Source organism: Ursus maritimus, unplaced genomic scaffold (assembly GCF_017311325.1).
Source record: "Ursus maritimus isolate PB19 unplaced genomic scaffold, ASM1731132v1 scaffold_30, whole genome shotgun sequence".
Lineage (NCBI taxonomy): Eukaryota > Metazoa > Chordata > Mammalia > Carnivora > Ursidae > Ursus > Ursus maritimus.
In genome coordinates this window covers 8,243,111-8,259,292 of record NW_024425564.1, presented here as the reverse complement: position 1 = coordinate 8,259,292, position 16,182 = coordinate 8,243,111, and the positions used below count along the sequence as shown (strand labels likewise).

The window sequence follows — 16,182 nt, the reverse complement described above, 5'->3', positions numbered from 1 at the left end:
CATTGGCTATCTCTGACCCTATTTTCCTATCCCGACCCAACCAACAGAGCAGTTCTGAAAACACGAATGAAGCTTGTTATAAATACCTGGTGTGAATCCTCTAACCTGGAGGAAATTTAAGCCTTGCTAACATAAGCTGTGATTCAAGGTGGCTCTAAGTTAGGAGAGAGGGGTACACATGGTGTCTTGGCAGTTAGTTAGGCTCAATATAACTAAAAGGTGAGAAAGAAGCTGTTGAACATCACAGAATTTGTATTAAAATTCATAATCACTTTGATGTGACTTGATCAGTTCAGTTTTTATTTACCTGAATGTGAGAGCTTTCCCCCTAAAAGGCAGAAAATTAATGTGAACAAATGTAATTAACACTGACTGAATGCAGTTATAAGGATGGAGGAGTCTCACCAGTCTGATCAGCTGCTTAAGGCATTCTTCTCCAAGTACTATGCTGGTGAAGAAATACAGATTCCCCCACCCCAACCCTGACAATCTTATGTATGTGGCAATAAATAAATACATGACTGACCCGGAATCTAGAACCTCAGAATATTAGACACAAACACAAGTGCCTTAGTTAGAAAGGCCTCAGAAATCTAGACCATATTAGATTTTCAGAGCCATCTTTGTCACCTCACTGGTATATTTAATAAGTGTTTATAAGCACCTATATGCAAGGCACAGTGGGGAGTGTAAGATGTCATGGATCTGACCAACTGACGGAGGATTCTTTATAGGCAAAATGGTCAGAGCAGCAGACCCCATCAGAGCCTTCTGCCCAGGAGACTAATCATGAAGTGCTGGCTGGAGGTGGTTAGCCAGTCTGGAAGCCCATTTCAGTCCAGTAGGTGAGAATAAACGTTTCAGGTCCTGCCCTTTCCAGACAACTCTCCTGTAGCCTCCTATCAAACAAGCTGTTCCTCAGCCACCTTCTAGAAGGTAGAAGAGAATCCATCTCAGCCAGGCTCTCTGTCGTCTAACACAAGATGATAGGAAGCGGTCAATAAAGCCCAGCCCAGTTTCTGTGGTCAGGAAGGGCTGTGCGTGGCTTCGGTTCAATGAGGAAGGAGCACCCACCCTGCCACGTATGACGTGGGTCACTGTGATAGAATTTTTTTTCCGACGTGGCTCCTCCGGTGTTGAACAAGGTATGAGGTCCGGGTGAAGCCTTTTCCACAGGTGTCACACTGATAGGGTTTCTCACCAGTGTGGATTTTTTGGTGTTCAATAAGGCTTCTGTTGCGAGTGAAACTTCTCTCACACTCATTACATTTATAAGACACAGGAGCCTCGACATGTTCCCACCGGCCTTCCACCCTCCCTTGACTCTCCCAGGTCTCTCCACGTTCAGGATCCTGCGCGTTTTTATCGCCATGGATCCTCTGGTGTCTCAAGAGGTGTGAATTCCGCCTAAAAGCTTTGCCACACATGCTGCACTGGTATGGCTTCTCCCCCGTGTGGATTTTGTGATGTTCCAGGAGGCTGCAGCTCTGGCTAAAGGTCTTTCCACAGTCCTCACACTCATAGGGCTTCTCCCCAGTGTGGGTTCTCTGGTGTTTGATAAGGTTTGAACTGTGACTGAAGACCTTGCCACATTCTTCACACTCATATGGTTTCTCACCAGTGTGGACTCTCTGATGGATGACGAGGGCAGAGCTCCCGATGAAGGTCTTGCCACAGTCCTCGCATTCATAGGGTTTCTCCCCAGTGTGGATTCTCCTGTGTTTAGTCAGGCCTGAACTCTGAGCAAAACTCTTTCCGCATTCATGACAATAGTGCCGCCTACTTCCTGTGGCATTTTTCTGCTTTCTTAACCTGTCCTCCTGTTCACCAGCTTCTGCACAGGCAGGAATCTGGGCAACGTCTTCACCCAAGTGGCACGGTATTTCCCCAGCCTCTTGTTCTGGACGTTTTTCATCTGGGGGCGGGTCCGTGATCTCAGCCTGCATGTCACCACCTGAAATAACAAGTGGCCAGACATGGTCAGTTATGCCCTGCCAGAGAATTCCACAGACGCCGGGGTGAGGATTTCCGTGCAAGGATAAGGATGGGAATAAAGGGGGACAACGGGTGCTGGGGAGGAAGGAGACTGGAGAACAGGCATGGGGCCACTGGAAGCAGGGTACACACTGGGAGTGGAAGAAGGTGGTGAGGACTGTGCTGGGGACATCCTCAGAGGCTCTAAGTCCTAAGGACGAAGGCAGGGCCCTGCACTGGGGCTGGACACTAGGAGGACTGGACAGAAAGCAGCAGGAAGCAGGTAAGCGTAAGTACTTGTGAAATGTTCTGTAAGAAATGGGGCAAACGGGAGCTTAGAAACTGATCCCTAATCAGGGATACGAGCAGTCATTCTGGTCCCAGACAAGCTCTGGCTTCGGTGCTGACAGCTCTGAGCTGGAGCTCCCGCTGTACCGCCACAGAGCTGTGTGAGCTCAGACCAAGTCAGGCTGTTCCCCTGATCTCTCGGTAGCTCTGCCGTCCATTCCAGGTCACTTCTCGCTCTCATGCTCTACGGTCCCATGGCCCATTTCCCGAGGCGGCCTCAGCTTTCCTCTGTCAAGGCCTGCAACGGGAAGGGGATCAGCACTGTGCACCTGCTGTGAGCGAGGCCTGTGCTGGGGGTTGCACCTGCTGCGTTCCACTTCACCTGACAGAACGCTGGCAGAACAGGAAGGAGGCAAGGTCACGAGGGTTAAGGAGCTGGTCGCACATGTGGTTAGGAGTTGGGGTTCAGAAACGGTGGCTCTGAATGCAAACAGTTCAAACAGCTTCTCACAGCCCAGTAGGTTCTGACCAACAAAGGAAGCCACGAACCCCTAGGAGAAACCAGCACCCATCCGTCTTACCCAGGGGGGTCAGGCCGCCACAGTTCTCCTGCCTTTCATCTCTGTGGAAGCTCCCTTGAGGTGAATCCAGCTGTGTCCATGCAGGAGAGAAAGCCAGGGCCACATCTTCCGTCTTCAGCAAGCCCTGAAACAGCACAGGATCCCACCTAGTTCCTCTTCCCAAAGTAACGCCCACAGCTGGGCACAGGAGAGCAAATGCCCCCTCTAAAGGGGCTCTTCAAAAAGTCCAAGTGTGGCACACTGTATCTACTTAACCCTATCTCTCATATCTTTGTCAAAAATATATAACTTAATAGTTATAGGAAAGAAATATCACACACATTAGGAAAAATACCTTCATATAAATATCTAAATAGTTCAGAATATAAAAGGGTTTGGAAAACAAGGACCAGTAGAGTGAAAGGAGGGGAAGCATATCCAAACCTTTTAAAATATTTGTGCTGTGCTTTGGCAGAGTGGCGGTGGGCGCTTAATTAACGATTTTAAATATACAATGAAATCTAGATCTGAAGTGAGGAAAAAAAAACAGGGAAAACACAGATATTATAGGGCCTCAAACACTGAGATCTTCAAGCAGGACGTTAAAGACGGGTAAGGTATTAAAGTCCAGGTTAAGTAAAAAGCGTTCAGATTGTAGTATTAAAGTTCAGACTAAAAGAATATGCCTTATCTATTCCTTCAAGTCTAAGTTCCTAGAGGGCAGAGGCCATGTGTTTGTAGCTCTCACTAACAGCAGAATTTATGAATCTTTAAAAAACAAAGCTAAATCACCACCACAACAAAATGTTCAGTTTTTGTTAAATTGCTCTGCGGAAGAAGAAAACCCACTGATAAAGGAGCTGACCAAACAGATGGAGTATGAAGACTGGGGCATCAGCACCCCATGCTAGGAGTAAAACAGGAAAATTCTCATAAGTGGGCACCAAAATAAAGGCAGATAACAGTAAGCAACCTTGGGATAGATGAGAAAACTCCCAACTCCATATGGATGTAGAATGAGGGAGGAGGAATGGGGAGAAAGGGACCTAAGGGGAAGCTCAACAGCAGTGAGGAGTGCTGGGGAGGGGGCTCCAGCTCACCTGGGGCTCTGGGGGCAGCCTGGCAGCCACCACCGCGTCTCCTCTGCAGCGCCGTCCCAGGCCAAGCCCAGGAACCTGGAGAACTAGGAAGGAAAAACGCTCTGGATGAGATGGACCCTGGCCCCCAGCCTCCCTGGCGTGTGGATTCAAGTTCAAAACTGGGCTAGTAAATTCCTGCCAGGAAGTTCAGACAGAATGTGCTCCTTTCCCCAAGGCCTGGTCCCTACCAGCTCCAACCCTAGGGCCCAGAGAGGCGTGGTGTGCTCCTGCAGGTACGCAACATCAGCAGGCAGGCTCCTCAGGAGGAACGGTGACAGGAAAGCAACATTCAAGAAAAAGATTTCCATTTGAAGACCTTTAGTCTTGAATTTTGCTGAGAGAATGGGTAAGAAGATTTTTGATGTTAAAATAACTCTTTAGTAGCTCTTAAAGTGCTTCTGCTTTAGTTTTAAAAAACTAAGAGTCAGATGAGGCTAAGCCCAGAAAGAAGAAAATGAAGTCTGCTTGTATGGAATTTGCTCGGATTTGAGAGAAGTGAAGGGTGACTTCCGGTTTTCCTGGAAGAGCTGAACTTTGCAAAGGGACAGAAAACAAATTAGGTCAGAACGTCCGTGGAGAAATAAAGACTGCACGTTGGCCAGTGTGTCCCAGTGCTGTCTCAGGAATACGCCCAAATGTACACAGCATATGGGGAACATCTGGGAACGTGGTGCTTTCCCATGGAGTGATTCTCACCCTGTCCTAGTTACAGACCAAGGGTTTAGAAGATTTATACTCTCTGAGTTGCAGCAGTCTTACAATGTCTGGGATATTATGGCTGGCTTTACATTTCTTGCCTTATATTCTTCACAGCACTTACTAATAACTGAAATTTCATCATTACTTTCTTTGCCATCTCCCCTTTTAATGTAAGCCCCAGTGAAGCAAGAAACCTGTCTGCCTGACAGCTCTGTCTCTGGTGCCAGAACACTGGCTACCACGTAGGGGTCTCCATAAATTCATGTTAGATGAATGGAGGTCACTGTGTTATTAAAAAATCAATTCTTTCCAAACACCAATTTTAATAGTCTTATTTACTAGGTCCAGGTTTGGTTAGGAAAGCTTCCCACCACTGTTTGAAATTTCCCTGTTGTCTCAGTCTCAAAGTAAAGTAGATCTGTGATGGGCGCATATAAAGCACCTGTCAATAGATCTGTCTTTTAAATGAAGCTGAATGACGTCTGTAGAATTCCAACTGCCCAGGAGGTAACACTCACCTCTGTCTGCTGAGGCCTGGGATCCCAGAGATTCGTGCTTGAGCAGAGCCTTCATTGGCTGGAACTGGGAACTCCATGGCCTCTGAGCTGGTGTCAGCACTGCCATCTTGCAACAGAGTAGCTGCCTCTGGTCACCACCTGGGCCCTGGAAGTCATTCATTTACTGATTCATCAAAACTTCTATTATGCTTTTTGTGTGCTAGTACTTTGTTTTCCAAGCGCTATTTCTAAGAGCCTTACGAATGCAGATAACCACTCTATGAGCTGGGTACTATTATCTGTATTTTTGTAATGAGCAAACGGAGGCCCAGAGTTGAAGCAACTTGCCCAAGGTCACCCAGCTATTAAGTGGTGATGCTAGGACTGGGGGTCAGGCAGAGGGACCCCGAAGCCCATGCTGTTAACCACTAGCGTGTGCTCCCTCATTATATATATTGTGCTCTTATGAAGACTCTTTAGGAACTAGTGTTAAGTTCTCAGAATACTCATTTTTTTCTTATGGAAAAGTGAAAATAATTTCTAGCTTAACAAGGTTTGGAGGACTAGCAAATAAGATGACAGTATGTGAAATCACCTAACACAGGGCCTGGTATATGGTACATCTTCATTTAATGCAAGTTTCTTCCTGGACATTTGTAATGAGTTCTGAAGTCACTTTCATGGTCATTAGCTTATATGCAGTTTAGAATTTCCACATTCTCTATATAAAACGCACAACCTGAAACTGACAGACTTGAAATGAGTATTCATTGTTACAGGGCTTGGGGACAAACTGCCAATTCAAGAAGCTTGGTCTCCTGGTCACCAGTTACTCTGGTTACGTGTCCCTTGAAAGGAACGCACAGAAATACAGGATAATGCACATGGAAAATGGTCTACAAAAAGCAGTAAGATTCAGATGAAAATGAACCCAGGAGTTCCTAACCTGTGGTTCATGGACTTCCTTCCAAATGTTCTATGAATGTAAATAGGAAACATATTTCTATTTTTACTAGCGTCTAAGCAAAATTTATAAATTCCTTCAATTATGAATGAAAGCAACAAAGTGTTATAAACCTAAGTAGGCACAGCCAGGCAAACGCTGTCAAAGTCATTCAGCACCACTTTGAAACTACCAGTTACTGGGCCTGTCCCTAGGTCTTACTATTTCGTGTATTAATTTTAAAAAGCACGTGATTTTATCACTAATTTGTTTCATGCTCTGTTAACTGTGTTTCAACATAACTGAGTTCTTTTCTAATCCTTCATGTTCTTACAAATACTAGTGTGAGGAGGGATCCAGGGACTTCTCCGGAGGGGCAACGAGGTTCACGATACAGAAAGAGAACTTCTGGCTCTTACAGAAACGCCCCTCACTCCGACCTTGAGACTTCTGGACGAGACAGAGCTCAGCGCTCAGGTACTAAGCCCTCTGCCTCTACCTGTGGCCCTGGCTCCTCCAGCTGCGTCTGCAAATACTCCAAGAGCACCACCACCTCGTCCCCGCTCTCCGGGTGCTGCTCCCGCACCCAGGCCTGCAGGTCCCCCGGCAGGATGGTCAGGAACTGCTCCAGCACCAGCAGCTCCACGATCTGCTCCTTGCTGTGGGTCTCGGGCCGCAGCCAGCGTCGGCACAGCTCCCGGAGCCGGCTCAGCGCCTCGCGGGGCCCCTCGGCCTCGGGGTAGCGGAAGCCCCGGAAGCGCCGGCGCGAGCGCTCGGGGCCGGGGGCCGGGCTGCCCGGCGCGCCCGCCTCTGTTGCCGGCGCGGGGGCGTCGTCTTCCTCCACCTTCACCGTCAGGAGCCCCGGCCGCTCCTCTGCAGCACGGGCGTCCAGGGCCGCGCTGGCCTTCGACTCTCTGGCCATCCCGGGCCTCGCGCCTGCGAGTGGCTCTACTTTCCGGGCGGTTCCTCGAGCGTGGAGTCGCTACCGGCCGGCACGACTGCGGACCGCACGGGGCACGGCTTCCCCGCGGCCACACTCCGGCCGCGCCGTCCTCCGCACCCGCCCCGAGCCCCGCAGCCAGTCTCTCCGCGGTGGACCGGCACCGGCAGGCGCCTCTGCCGCGGGAGTGAGCGGAGCCCAGGCACCGGAAGCCCAGGCACCGGAAGCCAGGGCCCGCGCCACTTCCGCGGCTCTCTAGGACGCGCCTCTCGGTGGCGGCCCCGAGTTAACCCTTCAGCGGCCGGGCCCGCCGCGGGACCGTCAGCACCCAGGGCAAGAAGGAAGAAGGCGCGGCCGGCTCTGTAGAGGAAATAAGACCTCCCCTTTAAATCCCGGGGCTCTGATGCAAGCTTGGCGGAGGAGCTGGCATGCGTCGGACGCTAAAGTTCAGGAGGCCGGCTTCCTCGGCGTTCTGAGAGCTCTGGCAGGAGGGCCTGCAAAAGAAGCCGGAGCCGCACCAAGCTGGCGCCCGCTTGGAAAAAAACAGTGGCTGCCCCTGGTCCCTGCTTGTCTCCAGCTGTCACTCTCTTTCCTGCCGGAAGAAAGCCTTCCCTATCCCTGTCTCTAGGCCGCTTCCATTCATCCTTACCACGCTGTAGGCAGCAAACCGCCAGCAAAGCCATTCCGACCCCTCCAGCCGAATTAACTAGAAGTCCCCAACCTCCCCACCAGTTACCACTTCCCATATTCCGGGGCCTCCTCTCAGCAGCCAGGCTTATGCAGCGCCCTACTTCGGGGAACTCTGGTGTCCCTGGCTTTGGGACCCTCTTCTCTCCTGCTCTCTTTCTTCTTGTTACTTCCCAGTTCCCGTTCGGAGTCTAGCTCAGTGAGTAGATGCACAGACTCTGAAGCCATGTTACCTGGGCTTATAATCCAGGCTTCATTTACCGCTTACTAGCTGGGTGACCTCGGTTAACTGCTTGACCTCTCTGTGCCTGACTTTCCCAGTCTTAACTGGGGGTAGTAATAGTAGATAGGGATGTTGCGAGCAGTAAGTGAGATTTTTTTTTTGCCTAAATTCTTGGAATAATGGCTGACCGATAGTAAGCTAGGCCTTCACTAAAATGGAAGGAAACCCTGAGATTCCTTTGAGCCAGAGGGGACTAGACTTACGCCAGAAGTGACAGTAGTTATTTTGTTGGACTAAGATGTCAGTAAGTCCCCTTTCTACTTAGTGGAATGCAAGTTTGGTAGAAGTTTATAAAGGAAAAATACCATGCTGGTACCTTCCTGAGTTTTTGTTCCTCAGTCTATCCCTCTGCAGTTCAAAGGGTAACAAGCAAGGAATAGAACTTAAGAAAATGAGAGGTCCCAAAGGCTGTACAAATGAAAACCACTAGAAAATATTTTTCTCTTGATGAGCTGCCACAAGAGGTACAAGGCACTGCCATGAAGTATTGTTGGCAAAATAAGTGAAGCTGAATCGAATTAAGTTTCTAGATCCTAATAGTTGCCTATAGGTGAGATTCAGAAGCAAGTTAACATTTTTCACACTGCACAGCACATTAGAATTATTGGGGGGCGTTAAAACATCCTGGTACCTTGGTTGCAACCAAGATCAGTTAAATCAGAATGTTGAAGGATGGAACTCAGGTATGCATAACTATAAAATTGTCCCAGGTGATTGCGATATGCAGGTACGCTTGAGAATTAATGAGCTAAATGATACTTAAAAGAAGCAATAAATAAAATTCAGAATGTGGGATATTCCATAGGACAGAAGAACCTGGATCCTCAGCAAATAAATGGCATTTTTTGAAAAGGCAGCAGAGAAAAGGAAACTGTTTTAGGTTAAAGGAGACCGAATAGATGTATCAGCCAAATGCAATGTAAACCTTATTTGGAACCTGATCAGACCAAAACAGCTGTAAAAAACACATTTGGGACAACTGGAAAAACTAAAACACAATGACATTAAGGACTTACTATCAATTTAGTTGTTGTAATGATATTTTGGTTATGTGAAGGAAAAAAGTCCTCATTTGTTAGAAATTTATACTGAAGTACTTGTGGATGTACTGATATAATGTCTGGCTTTGCTTTAAAATACTCAGAACGAGGGGCGCCTGGGTGGCTCACTTGAGCCTCGGACTCTTGATCTCAGCTCAGGCCTTAAGCTCTGAGTTTGGGTCCTGTGTTGGGCTCCCTGCTCAGCGGGGAGTCGGCTTCTCCCTCTCTTTCTGTCCCTCCCCTCCCCGGCCACTTGTGCTCTCTCTCAAATAAATAAGTAAAACCTTTAAAAAAATAACTCCCATTCCCCCGAGATATATACATATACAGGTAGAGGTCACTATTCGCTGTAGACATATTTGAACCCCTGCACTGCTTTACCTGTTGAGGAGCGGTCACCCTGCTGCCAGAGAAGATGAAAGAATGATAGTATGGCTATACGACCTTTTAACGATATGATCAAGTTTTTTTAAAAGATTTTATTTTTTAAGTATCTCTACATCCAACATGGGGCTCGAACTCACAACCCTGAGACCAAGAGCCCCATGCTCTCTGACAGCCAGCCAGGTGCCCCGATATTATCAGCTTTTAAAGACCCCTAGAAACTAAAAGACTCACTTCTCTGCTGAGCATAGAGAAATTTAGGGGCGGCTCAAGTTCCCCATCTAATTGGTAGCAAAGTTAGCACTAAAAGCTTTATTATTCAGAGCTTCAGTTATCCAGTGAAATTTTTACCCACTATTGTTTCTCATGAACTCATCAACAGTGCCTGTCACGTATACTATTCATCAGTCACTATACGATAACAAGGGTTACTCTCTCAGCTCGGGCAGTTTAGAGTCCCATGAATAAGAGTGGAATTTCAGTCATCCTTGAGGAAGCAGATTCAGGAGAGTAGAAAATGGAATTTGAGAACACTGGACACCAAGCTTTTATATTTCCCCATTATATTCATTATGTTGAAAACTATAAGTAGGTATCTTTGATTTAACTCTGAGGTCTCTAAAAGTCCCTCAGATGGTATGTTTCTTCTTGTTTATTGCTTAAAGACATAAAAACTTAATCCTAACACACCTTAATGGTAATATTAAGATCAAATTAACTGTCTAAGTAACAGTTGAGATGTGGCTATAATTGTTAGAGGCAGGTCTGACCTTGCTAGGCATCAGTATATAGAAATCTTCAGAACAATGGAGAAGAAACAATTCTCCAGCCTGCACAGAAACCATAAAAATGCCCACATCTTAGGTATTTTGCCATCCTTTGTATTACGGGAATCAACCATATAGCTTCTTGCAAAACTGTTAGAACATAAACTAGTATAGTTCCAAAATTATACAGTATTTTTCCTAATTCTGTATCCTCTGTGTGAGACTATAGATGATTCAACAGAATTTCTTTTATATGTTGCATCAGGAAAAATAGGATGCTCCTTTGTCTACACCTAACGTTTTTAGAGCTGGGAGTACGGTGAGGTGAGAGAGGCACTTAGGTCACAGAATTTAAGAGAGTGGATGTGTCCTTAAATCCGGGCCCTCAGTGCCTTTCTCTCGCCTCACCCTAGTCCTGGCTCTGTACTGATACAACGTTAGAGTCCATTAAGCATGTTTATATTTCTCTCCTCTGACCCTTCCAGTGTTGAGGAAGTGGCATTGCTAGGAGTCTCTCTCATATCTCTTCACACTCCATTCCTAACTTCCACTAGCAGTCTCTTTCCTAGAAACTGCAGGTTTAAGCAAGAGTCTTGTTTCCACAGTGAGAGGGTCCCTGATTAATTCCTTCATCCAGTTGTGTTTATTTGATTTCACACCAGATACAAAGTGGAGTTTGGGAGAAATCACAAAAGAAATGGAAAGTGTGGTTCTTGACCTTGTGATGCCTGGAAATGTATCAGGGAGAAAGTAAAAGGCAAAAACTAAAAATACAGAAAGTAACACTACGACATGATAATGTGCAGACAGGAAGTTGAATACAGCTTTAAAACTGCTGTAGGGTTGTCTCTTCAACAGCGTGGCGGGTAGGGGCGCTGGCCCAGGCACAGTCCACCCTTCACGAAATCACAAGGAAGAGAAAATACATTTACAATACTGCATGTACATTTATTGTAAAAACAAACCCGACGTGTGGGTGCCCCAGACTGTAGGCAGTGCTCTTCCCGGGTGATGTTCCCCCGCCTGGAGGCTTGGGCTCAGCAGCTGACACCTGCCAGCAGGTGCAACACCCCCCGCCCGCTCCGGGCCTGGGCATGACGACCCAGTGGGCAGTCCTGGGGCTCTGGGGGCTGCTGAGGTCCATTTATTGGACCCGTGCAGACTGGGGTGCTCAGTTGTAAATAAATAAATGCCTTGAGACTTTTGCTGCCAACTCTTATAAATAAAAAAATAGCGGGATACCGGTGGACCCCTACAGTTCAAACCCATGTTGTTCAAGGATCAACTGTTCTTCATTTAGTCCCATTGCATCTGCTTTTATCTGGGGTGGTGGTAAGAAACACAGGTTGTAGTCATAATAGAAGTGTTTGTTTCCTCTTTCCAACATAAGTTTAGGCGACCTTGGGCATATCCAGTAAGCTAACCCTTGTAGAAACACCATGTAAAATGTCAATCAGAGCACTCTGTGCAAACACATATGTGAGCAGCTGGGAGGTACTGTCAGGTAGTGTAAGTCTCATTAGTAAGTGCCTTTGTTGTCACTTGTGAGGAAGGATCACTAAATATTTGTAAAGGCAGTAAGTATGAAGTAATTTGGAGGGATGTTTAATTCCAGCTTGCCCTCAGAGTTCTAAATAATTGCTTGTTAGGAATTTCTGACTAATAAGTATAGATTGTGACAAACTAATGTTATATGCGTTCAGATGAGATACCACAGGAAGTATATTTCACCTGTGTGATCTGCCAAACAGAACTACCCTAAGTCTAATCACGAGGAGAGGAAATTATCAGATAAATTCAACCTGTTGGACATTTTACAAAACATCACCCTGGACTCTGCAAAACTGTGTCAAATAATTTTTAAAAAGTGGAAGTGAGAGTGCAGGCAGAGAAACTGTTCTACATTAAATAGACCAAAGAGTAATCACAATCAAATGCAACGCATGAACCTTGATTGGATTTTTAATCCCATTTTAAGGACATTATAAAACAATTGAGGAATTTTGAACGTATCCTACGTATTAGATAACACCACCTAATATTTAATAATAATATTAAAGTTCTTAAGAGTAAAGATGGCATGTGGTTGTGAAGGAAAATGTCCTTAGACATTGATGACTGAAGTATTAGGAGTGAAGCATCATACTGTCTAACTTTCCTTCAACTGAGTAAAAAACACAATCTTGACAATTAGTGAATCTAGGTGAAGGATATACAGGTGTTTAACTTTTCTGTAGATTTGGAAGCTTTTAAAACAAAAATTTGGGGGTAATTTATGGAAAACAATTTTGAGAAATTTTGAGAAAGATAGTAATTTCATTTTAGCTGAGCTTTCAACACCTGGTGTTTTTCTTAATGATGAGAATGTATTGCTATTTCAAAAACTACCTATTCTTTTAAAAGATTTATTTATTTATTTGAGAGAGAGCACATGCACGTGTAAGGCAGGGGTAAGGGCAGAGGGAGAGGGAGAAAGAAAATCCTCAAGCAGACTCCCCACTGAGTGTGGAACCCAACACAGGGCTTGATCCCAGGACCTGAGATCACCACCTGAGCTGAATTCAAGAGTTGGCCACCTAACCGACTGAGCCACCCAGCCCCCAAAACTACCAATTTTTTTTTAAGATCTTCAAATACATTTTTGTGCTCTATCTGAATATTTGCTCATCTATAAATAAAATTAAGAAAATAAAATCCCCTCCCCTGAAAAAGGTATGGTAGGCATTTATTTTTATTCCTATCAGCGTATTTTTTGTACCACTGCTTTGTCTACTAAGTCAGGGGTCAACAAACTACTGTCTACAGACCAAGATTGGCCCACTGCCTGTTTTTGTATGGTGTGAGCAGGAAATTATTTTATATTTTCAAATTGTTGAGGAAAAATCATAAGAATAATAAGTTTGTGATGTAAAAATTGCAGAAATTCAAATTTCAGTGTCTATAAATAGTTTTATTAGAACAATTCATGTTCATTTACATATTATCTATGGCTGTGTTTGCCCTGCAATGGTAGAACCCCGAGTAAGCAAAATGTTATTCCTCAATTTTTTCATTCTTCCCATTAGAAGACCTGTATTACAAAACATGTATTATTACTGTAATGTATTAAAGTCTGTATTACTTTAAGCAAAATTACTTTTTCATTGAATTTCTAGTCAAATACTATAATAATTTATTTTCTTTCATTAAAAAACTTAAATGTTACATTATCAGTTTGGGAAGACAAAGAGTAAAAATGGAGCAAAGTGATCAAAAGACAATTTCAGAGACAGAATAAATATGGCCTATTTAAATGCCTGCCTAGCCCTGGTGACTGTTGCCGGAGTGCTGATTCTAAGCCTCAGAATAAGTAGTAGTTTAAAATCTCCTCCAACTTCAACATGTCCCAGGGAGAGAGTTTGGTGACTTCAAAGAAGACCTGGTGACAATACTTGGAATGCACAGTCTTGAGCCTATTGCAAAGATGCAAAATGAGCATGATGTTCAACTGCTTGCCCAAGGGGTGAAGATCAGAGGTCTTGTAACCACTGTAATACTCCAGACTAGGAGCCCAGTGTCTGAACTTCTTCAGTGCAGGAAGGGGTCAGCAGCTACCTTGGAAGCTCTCTCCCGGATATATTCCTATTCCTGCAGAGTCATCTCATGGATGAAGGAGGACAAGGTCAGTGTCTTCATGCTGGCATGGAGATACCTAGCATATCTGCTTAGGAAATGATAAGCAATGGGAATGCTGATATCGAGTTGCTGACTTCCATGGTGAGCACCTCATCCTGCTGATACATACCCAGAAATCCAATTTGATCCTATTCAATTTAATTTCCCCACTTTACTGTTCAGAGTCCTAGCATCAGGAAAGCACTATTTCTAACTTCTGACTTAGCTTTTCTGTCACTTTATGAGTCTGTCAAATAACTGAGCAGGTCAACTAAACTATAGAGAACTAAGATGATGGTATGCCTACATACATTTTAAGAGCAAAGGAAAATTATCTTGCATGAAATGCCGACCATTTCAGACTGCGAACAAACTGTGCAGAAAGTGGTTCCCAACCACAAAATTGCTGGAGAAATTAACCAGATTAGGAGACATCTACAAGACTGGATTGGATGCTTCCCTGCGTTTCACGGGTAGAAAAGTCTGTATTTAAGAATTAAAATCGTAACTCTGGCCTTCACTTGGCTCAGAGGCTGAACTTAAACTTCGATTCCGAGGGAAGTTCTGGCGCTTGCTTCCAGTAGGCACATGTGGGGTTCGCAATTCACTAGTAGAAATATTTCCGCCGCGAAGATGGTGGACAGGTTCCCGTCTAAGGGATCAACAAAAGGAGGGTGGGAAGTAGGGAACCTCCACCAAGGGGCAATGATAAAGAGGGCCGAAGGGAGCACGGAGGAGCGAAGGGTATCAAGACCGTTGAAGGCGAATATCCAAGCAGCGTAGAAGACGTTTGAACAGTAGAGGGGTCACAGGCGCAAAATCCTCTTTCTTGCGCCCCAAGGGCGCAGGGCACAGACGCCGACCTAACCACAAGAGCGACCTCGCCTGTCCACGCACTGCCCCGAGACGCCTCCAGTGCCGGCGTTTCCCGTCCCCGCCCGCGCGCACTGCGTCCTCGCCTAGCAACCCGCCGGAAGCGGAAGTCGCGGCGGAACCGTTGTGACTCGCCGGCTTTGGCGGGGAGTGCCGGCCCGCCTCTGTCTCTGTGGTAACTGCCCGGCGTTGGTCCTTTGGTGGCCGGCGAGGGCGTGGCCCATGGCCCCGGTGTCCCGGTCCCGCTCTCCCGAGGACACCGTGGGCTCTCGGAGGTGGCGACGCAGCTCGTCGGGGAGCCCGCCGTCCGCGCAGGCCAGACGCTCCCCGTGGGGAGGTCGTGCCCGCTCTCACTCCCGCGGCCGCGAGGGCCTCAGGCCTCCGTGGGGAGGGTCGGGCGTTGGCGCCCCTTGGCCGCTTGGCCGTTCTCGAGAGCAGGCCCCCGGGTCCCGCAACTACGCATTCTCGTCCTCTTCCGTCTACTATGGCGGGTACCGCTACCATCACCACCACTATGCGGGCGACCGGCAGTGGGCGGAGGAATACGAGAAGGACAAGGAGGAGAGCTATCGGCAGAGGCGGCTGAAAGAGAGAGAAAGGATTGGGGAGTTGGGAGCTCCTGAGGTATGGGGGCTGTCTCCAAAGTTTCCTGAGCCGGATTCTGATGAGCACACCCCCGTGGAGGATGACGAGGTGAAGACTCAGAAGACCAGCAGTTCAGACTCCAGCTCCGAAGAAAAAAGGAAGAAGACCAGTCGTTCAAAAAGCAAGAAAAAAAGAAAAAAAAAGTCCAAAAGGAAACACAGGAAGTATTCTGATGACAGTGATGGGAATTCAGACTCCGACACTGATTCTAGCTCTGATGATGATAAAAAGAGAGCCAAAAAAGCCAAGAAGAAGGAAAAGAAAAAGAAACACAGGGGGAAAAAAACCAAGAAAAAGAAGAATAAGAAGACTAAAAAAGAATCCAGTGACTCAAGCTTTAAAGATTCTGAAGGGGAGTTGCCGGAAGATATCTGGATTGAGCAGTCAAAGATTGCAGATACCATGGATCTGATAGGTCCAGAAGCGCCTATAATACACACCTCCCAAGATGAGAAACCTTTGAACTATGGCCATGCTCTGCTCCCAGGTGAAGGTGCAGCAATGGCTGAGTATGTAAAAGCTGGAAAGCGAATCCCACGGAGAGGTGAAATTGGGCTGACAAGTGAAGAGATTGCTTCGTTTGAATGTTCAGGTTATGTTATGAGTGGTAGCAGGCATCGTAGAATGGAGGCTGTACGACTGCGTAAAGAGAACCAGATCTACAGTGCTGATGAGAAGAGAGCCCTTGCATCCTTTAACCAGGAAGAGAGACGGATGAGAGAGAATAAGATTCTAGCCAGTTTCCGAGAGATGGTGTACAGAAAGACAAAAGGGAAAGATGACAAGTAAGGACTTTTTGTTTTTCAGCA

At 46.4% G+C, this 16,182-nt stretch overlaps 2 protein-coding genes across 2 annotated transcripts; one reads left to right on the top strand and one right to left on the bottom strand.

Moving 5' to 3' along the window:
- Nucleotides 1-280: 280 nt before the first annotated feature.
- On the bottom strand, nt 281-7,136 carry LOC103681962 (zinc finger protein with KRAB and SCAN domains 4). Its single transcript, XM_008711532.2, has 5 exons — nt 6,600-7,136; nt 5,179-5,323; nt 3,923-4,005; nt 2,844-2,967; nt 281-1,954 (listed from the first exon to the last, which is right to left on the bottom strand). The coding sequence occupies exons 1-5, from the start codon at nt 7,020-7,022 to the stop codon at nt 1,095-1,097; spliced, it is 1,635 nt and encodes a 544-aa protein (XP_008709754.2). The 5' UTR covers nt 7,023-7,136; the 3' UTR covers nt 281-1,094.
- Nucleotides 7,137-14,810: 7,674 nt separating this feature from the next.
- On the top strand, nt 14,811-16,176 carry NKAPL (NFKB activating protein like). The gene has a single exon (XM_008711577.2). It carries the CDS (start codon nt 14,951-14,953, stop codon nt 16,160-16,162), a length of 1,212 nt encoding a protein of 403 aa, XP_008709799.2. The 5' UTR covers nt 14,811-14,950; the 3' UTR covers nt 16,163-16,176.
- Nucleotides 16,177-16,182: the final 6 nt, after the last annotated feature.

Excerpts from the sequence above, each read along its gene's own strand:
- LOC103681962 (XM_008711532.2), bottom strand. The coding sequence starts at position 7,022 with ATGGCCAGAGAGTCGAAGGCCAGCGCGGCCCTGGACGCCCGTGCTGCA. Across the intron at positions 4,006-5,178 it reads CCAGGCCTCAGCAGACAGAG|TTCTCCAGGTTCCTGGGCTT; the intron begins GTGAGTGTTACC and ends TTTCCTTCCTAG. Across the intron at positions 1,955-2,843 it reads TGGCGGCCTGACCCCCCTGG|GTGGTGACATGCAGGCTGAG; the intron begins GTAAGACGGATG and ends TTGTTATTTCAG.
- NKAPL (XM_008711577.2), top strand. The coding sequence starts at position 14,951 with ATGGCCCCGGTGTCCCGGTCCCGCTCTCCCGAGGACACCGTGGGCTCT.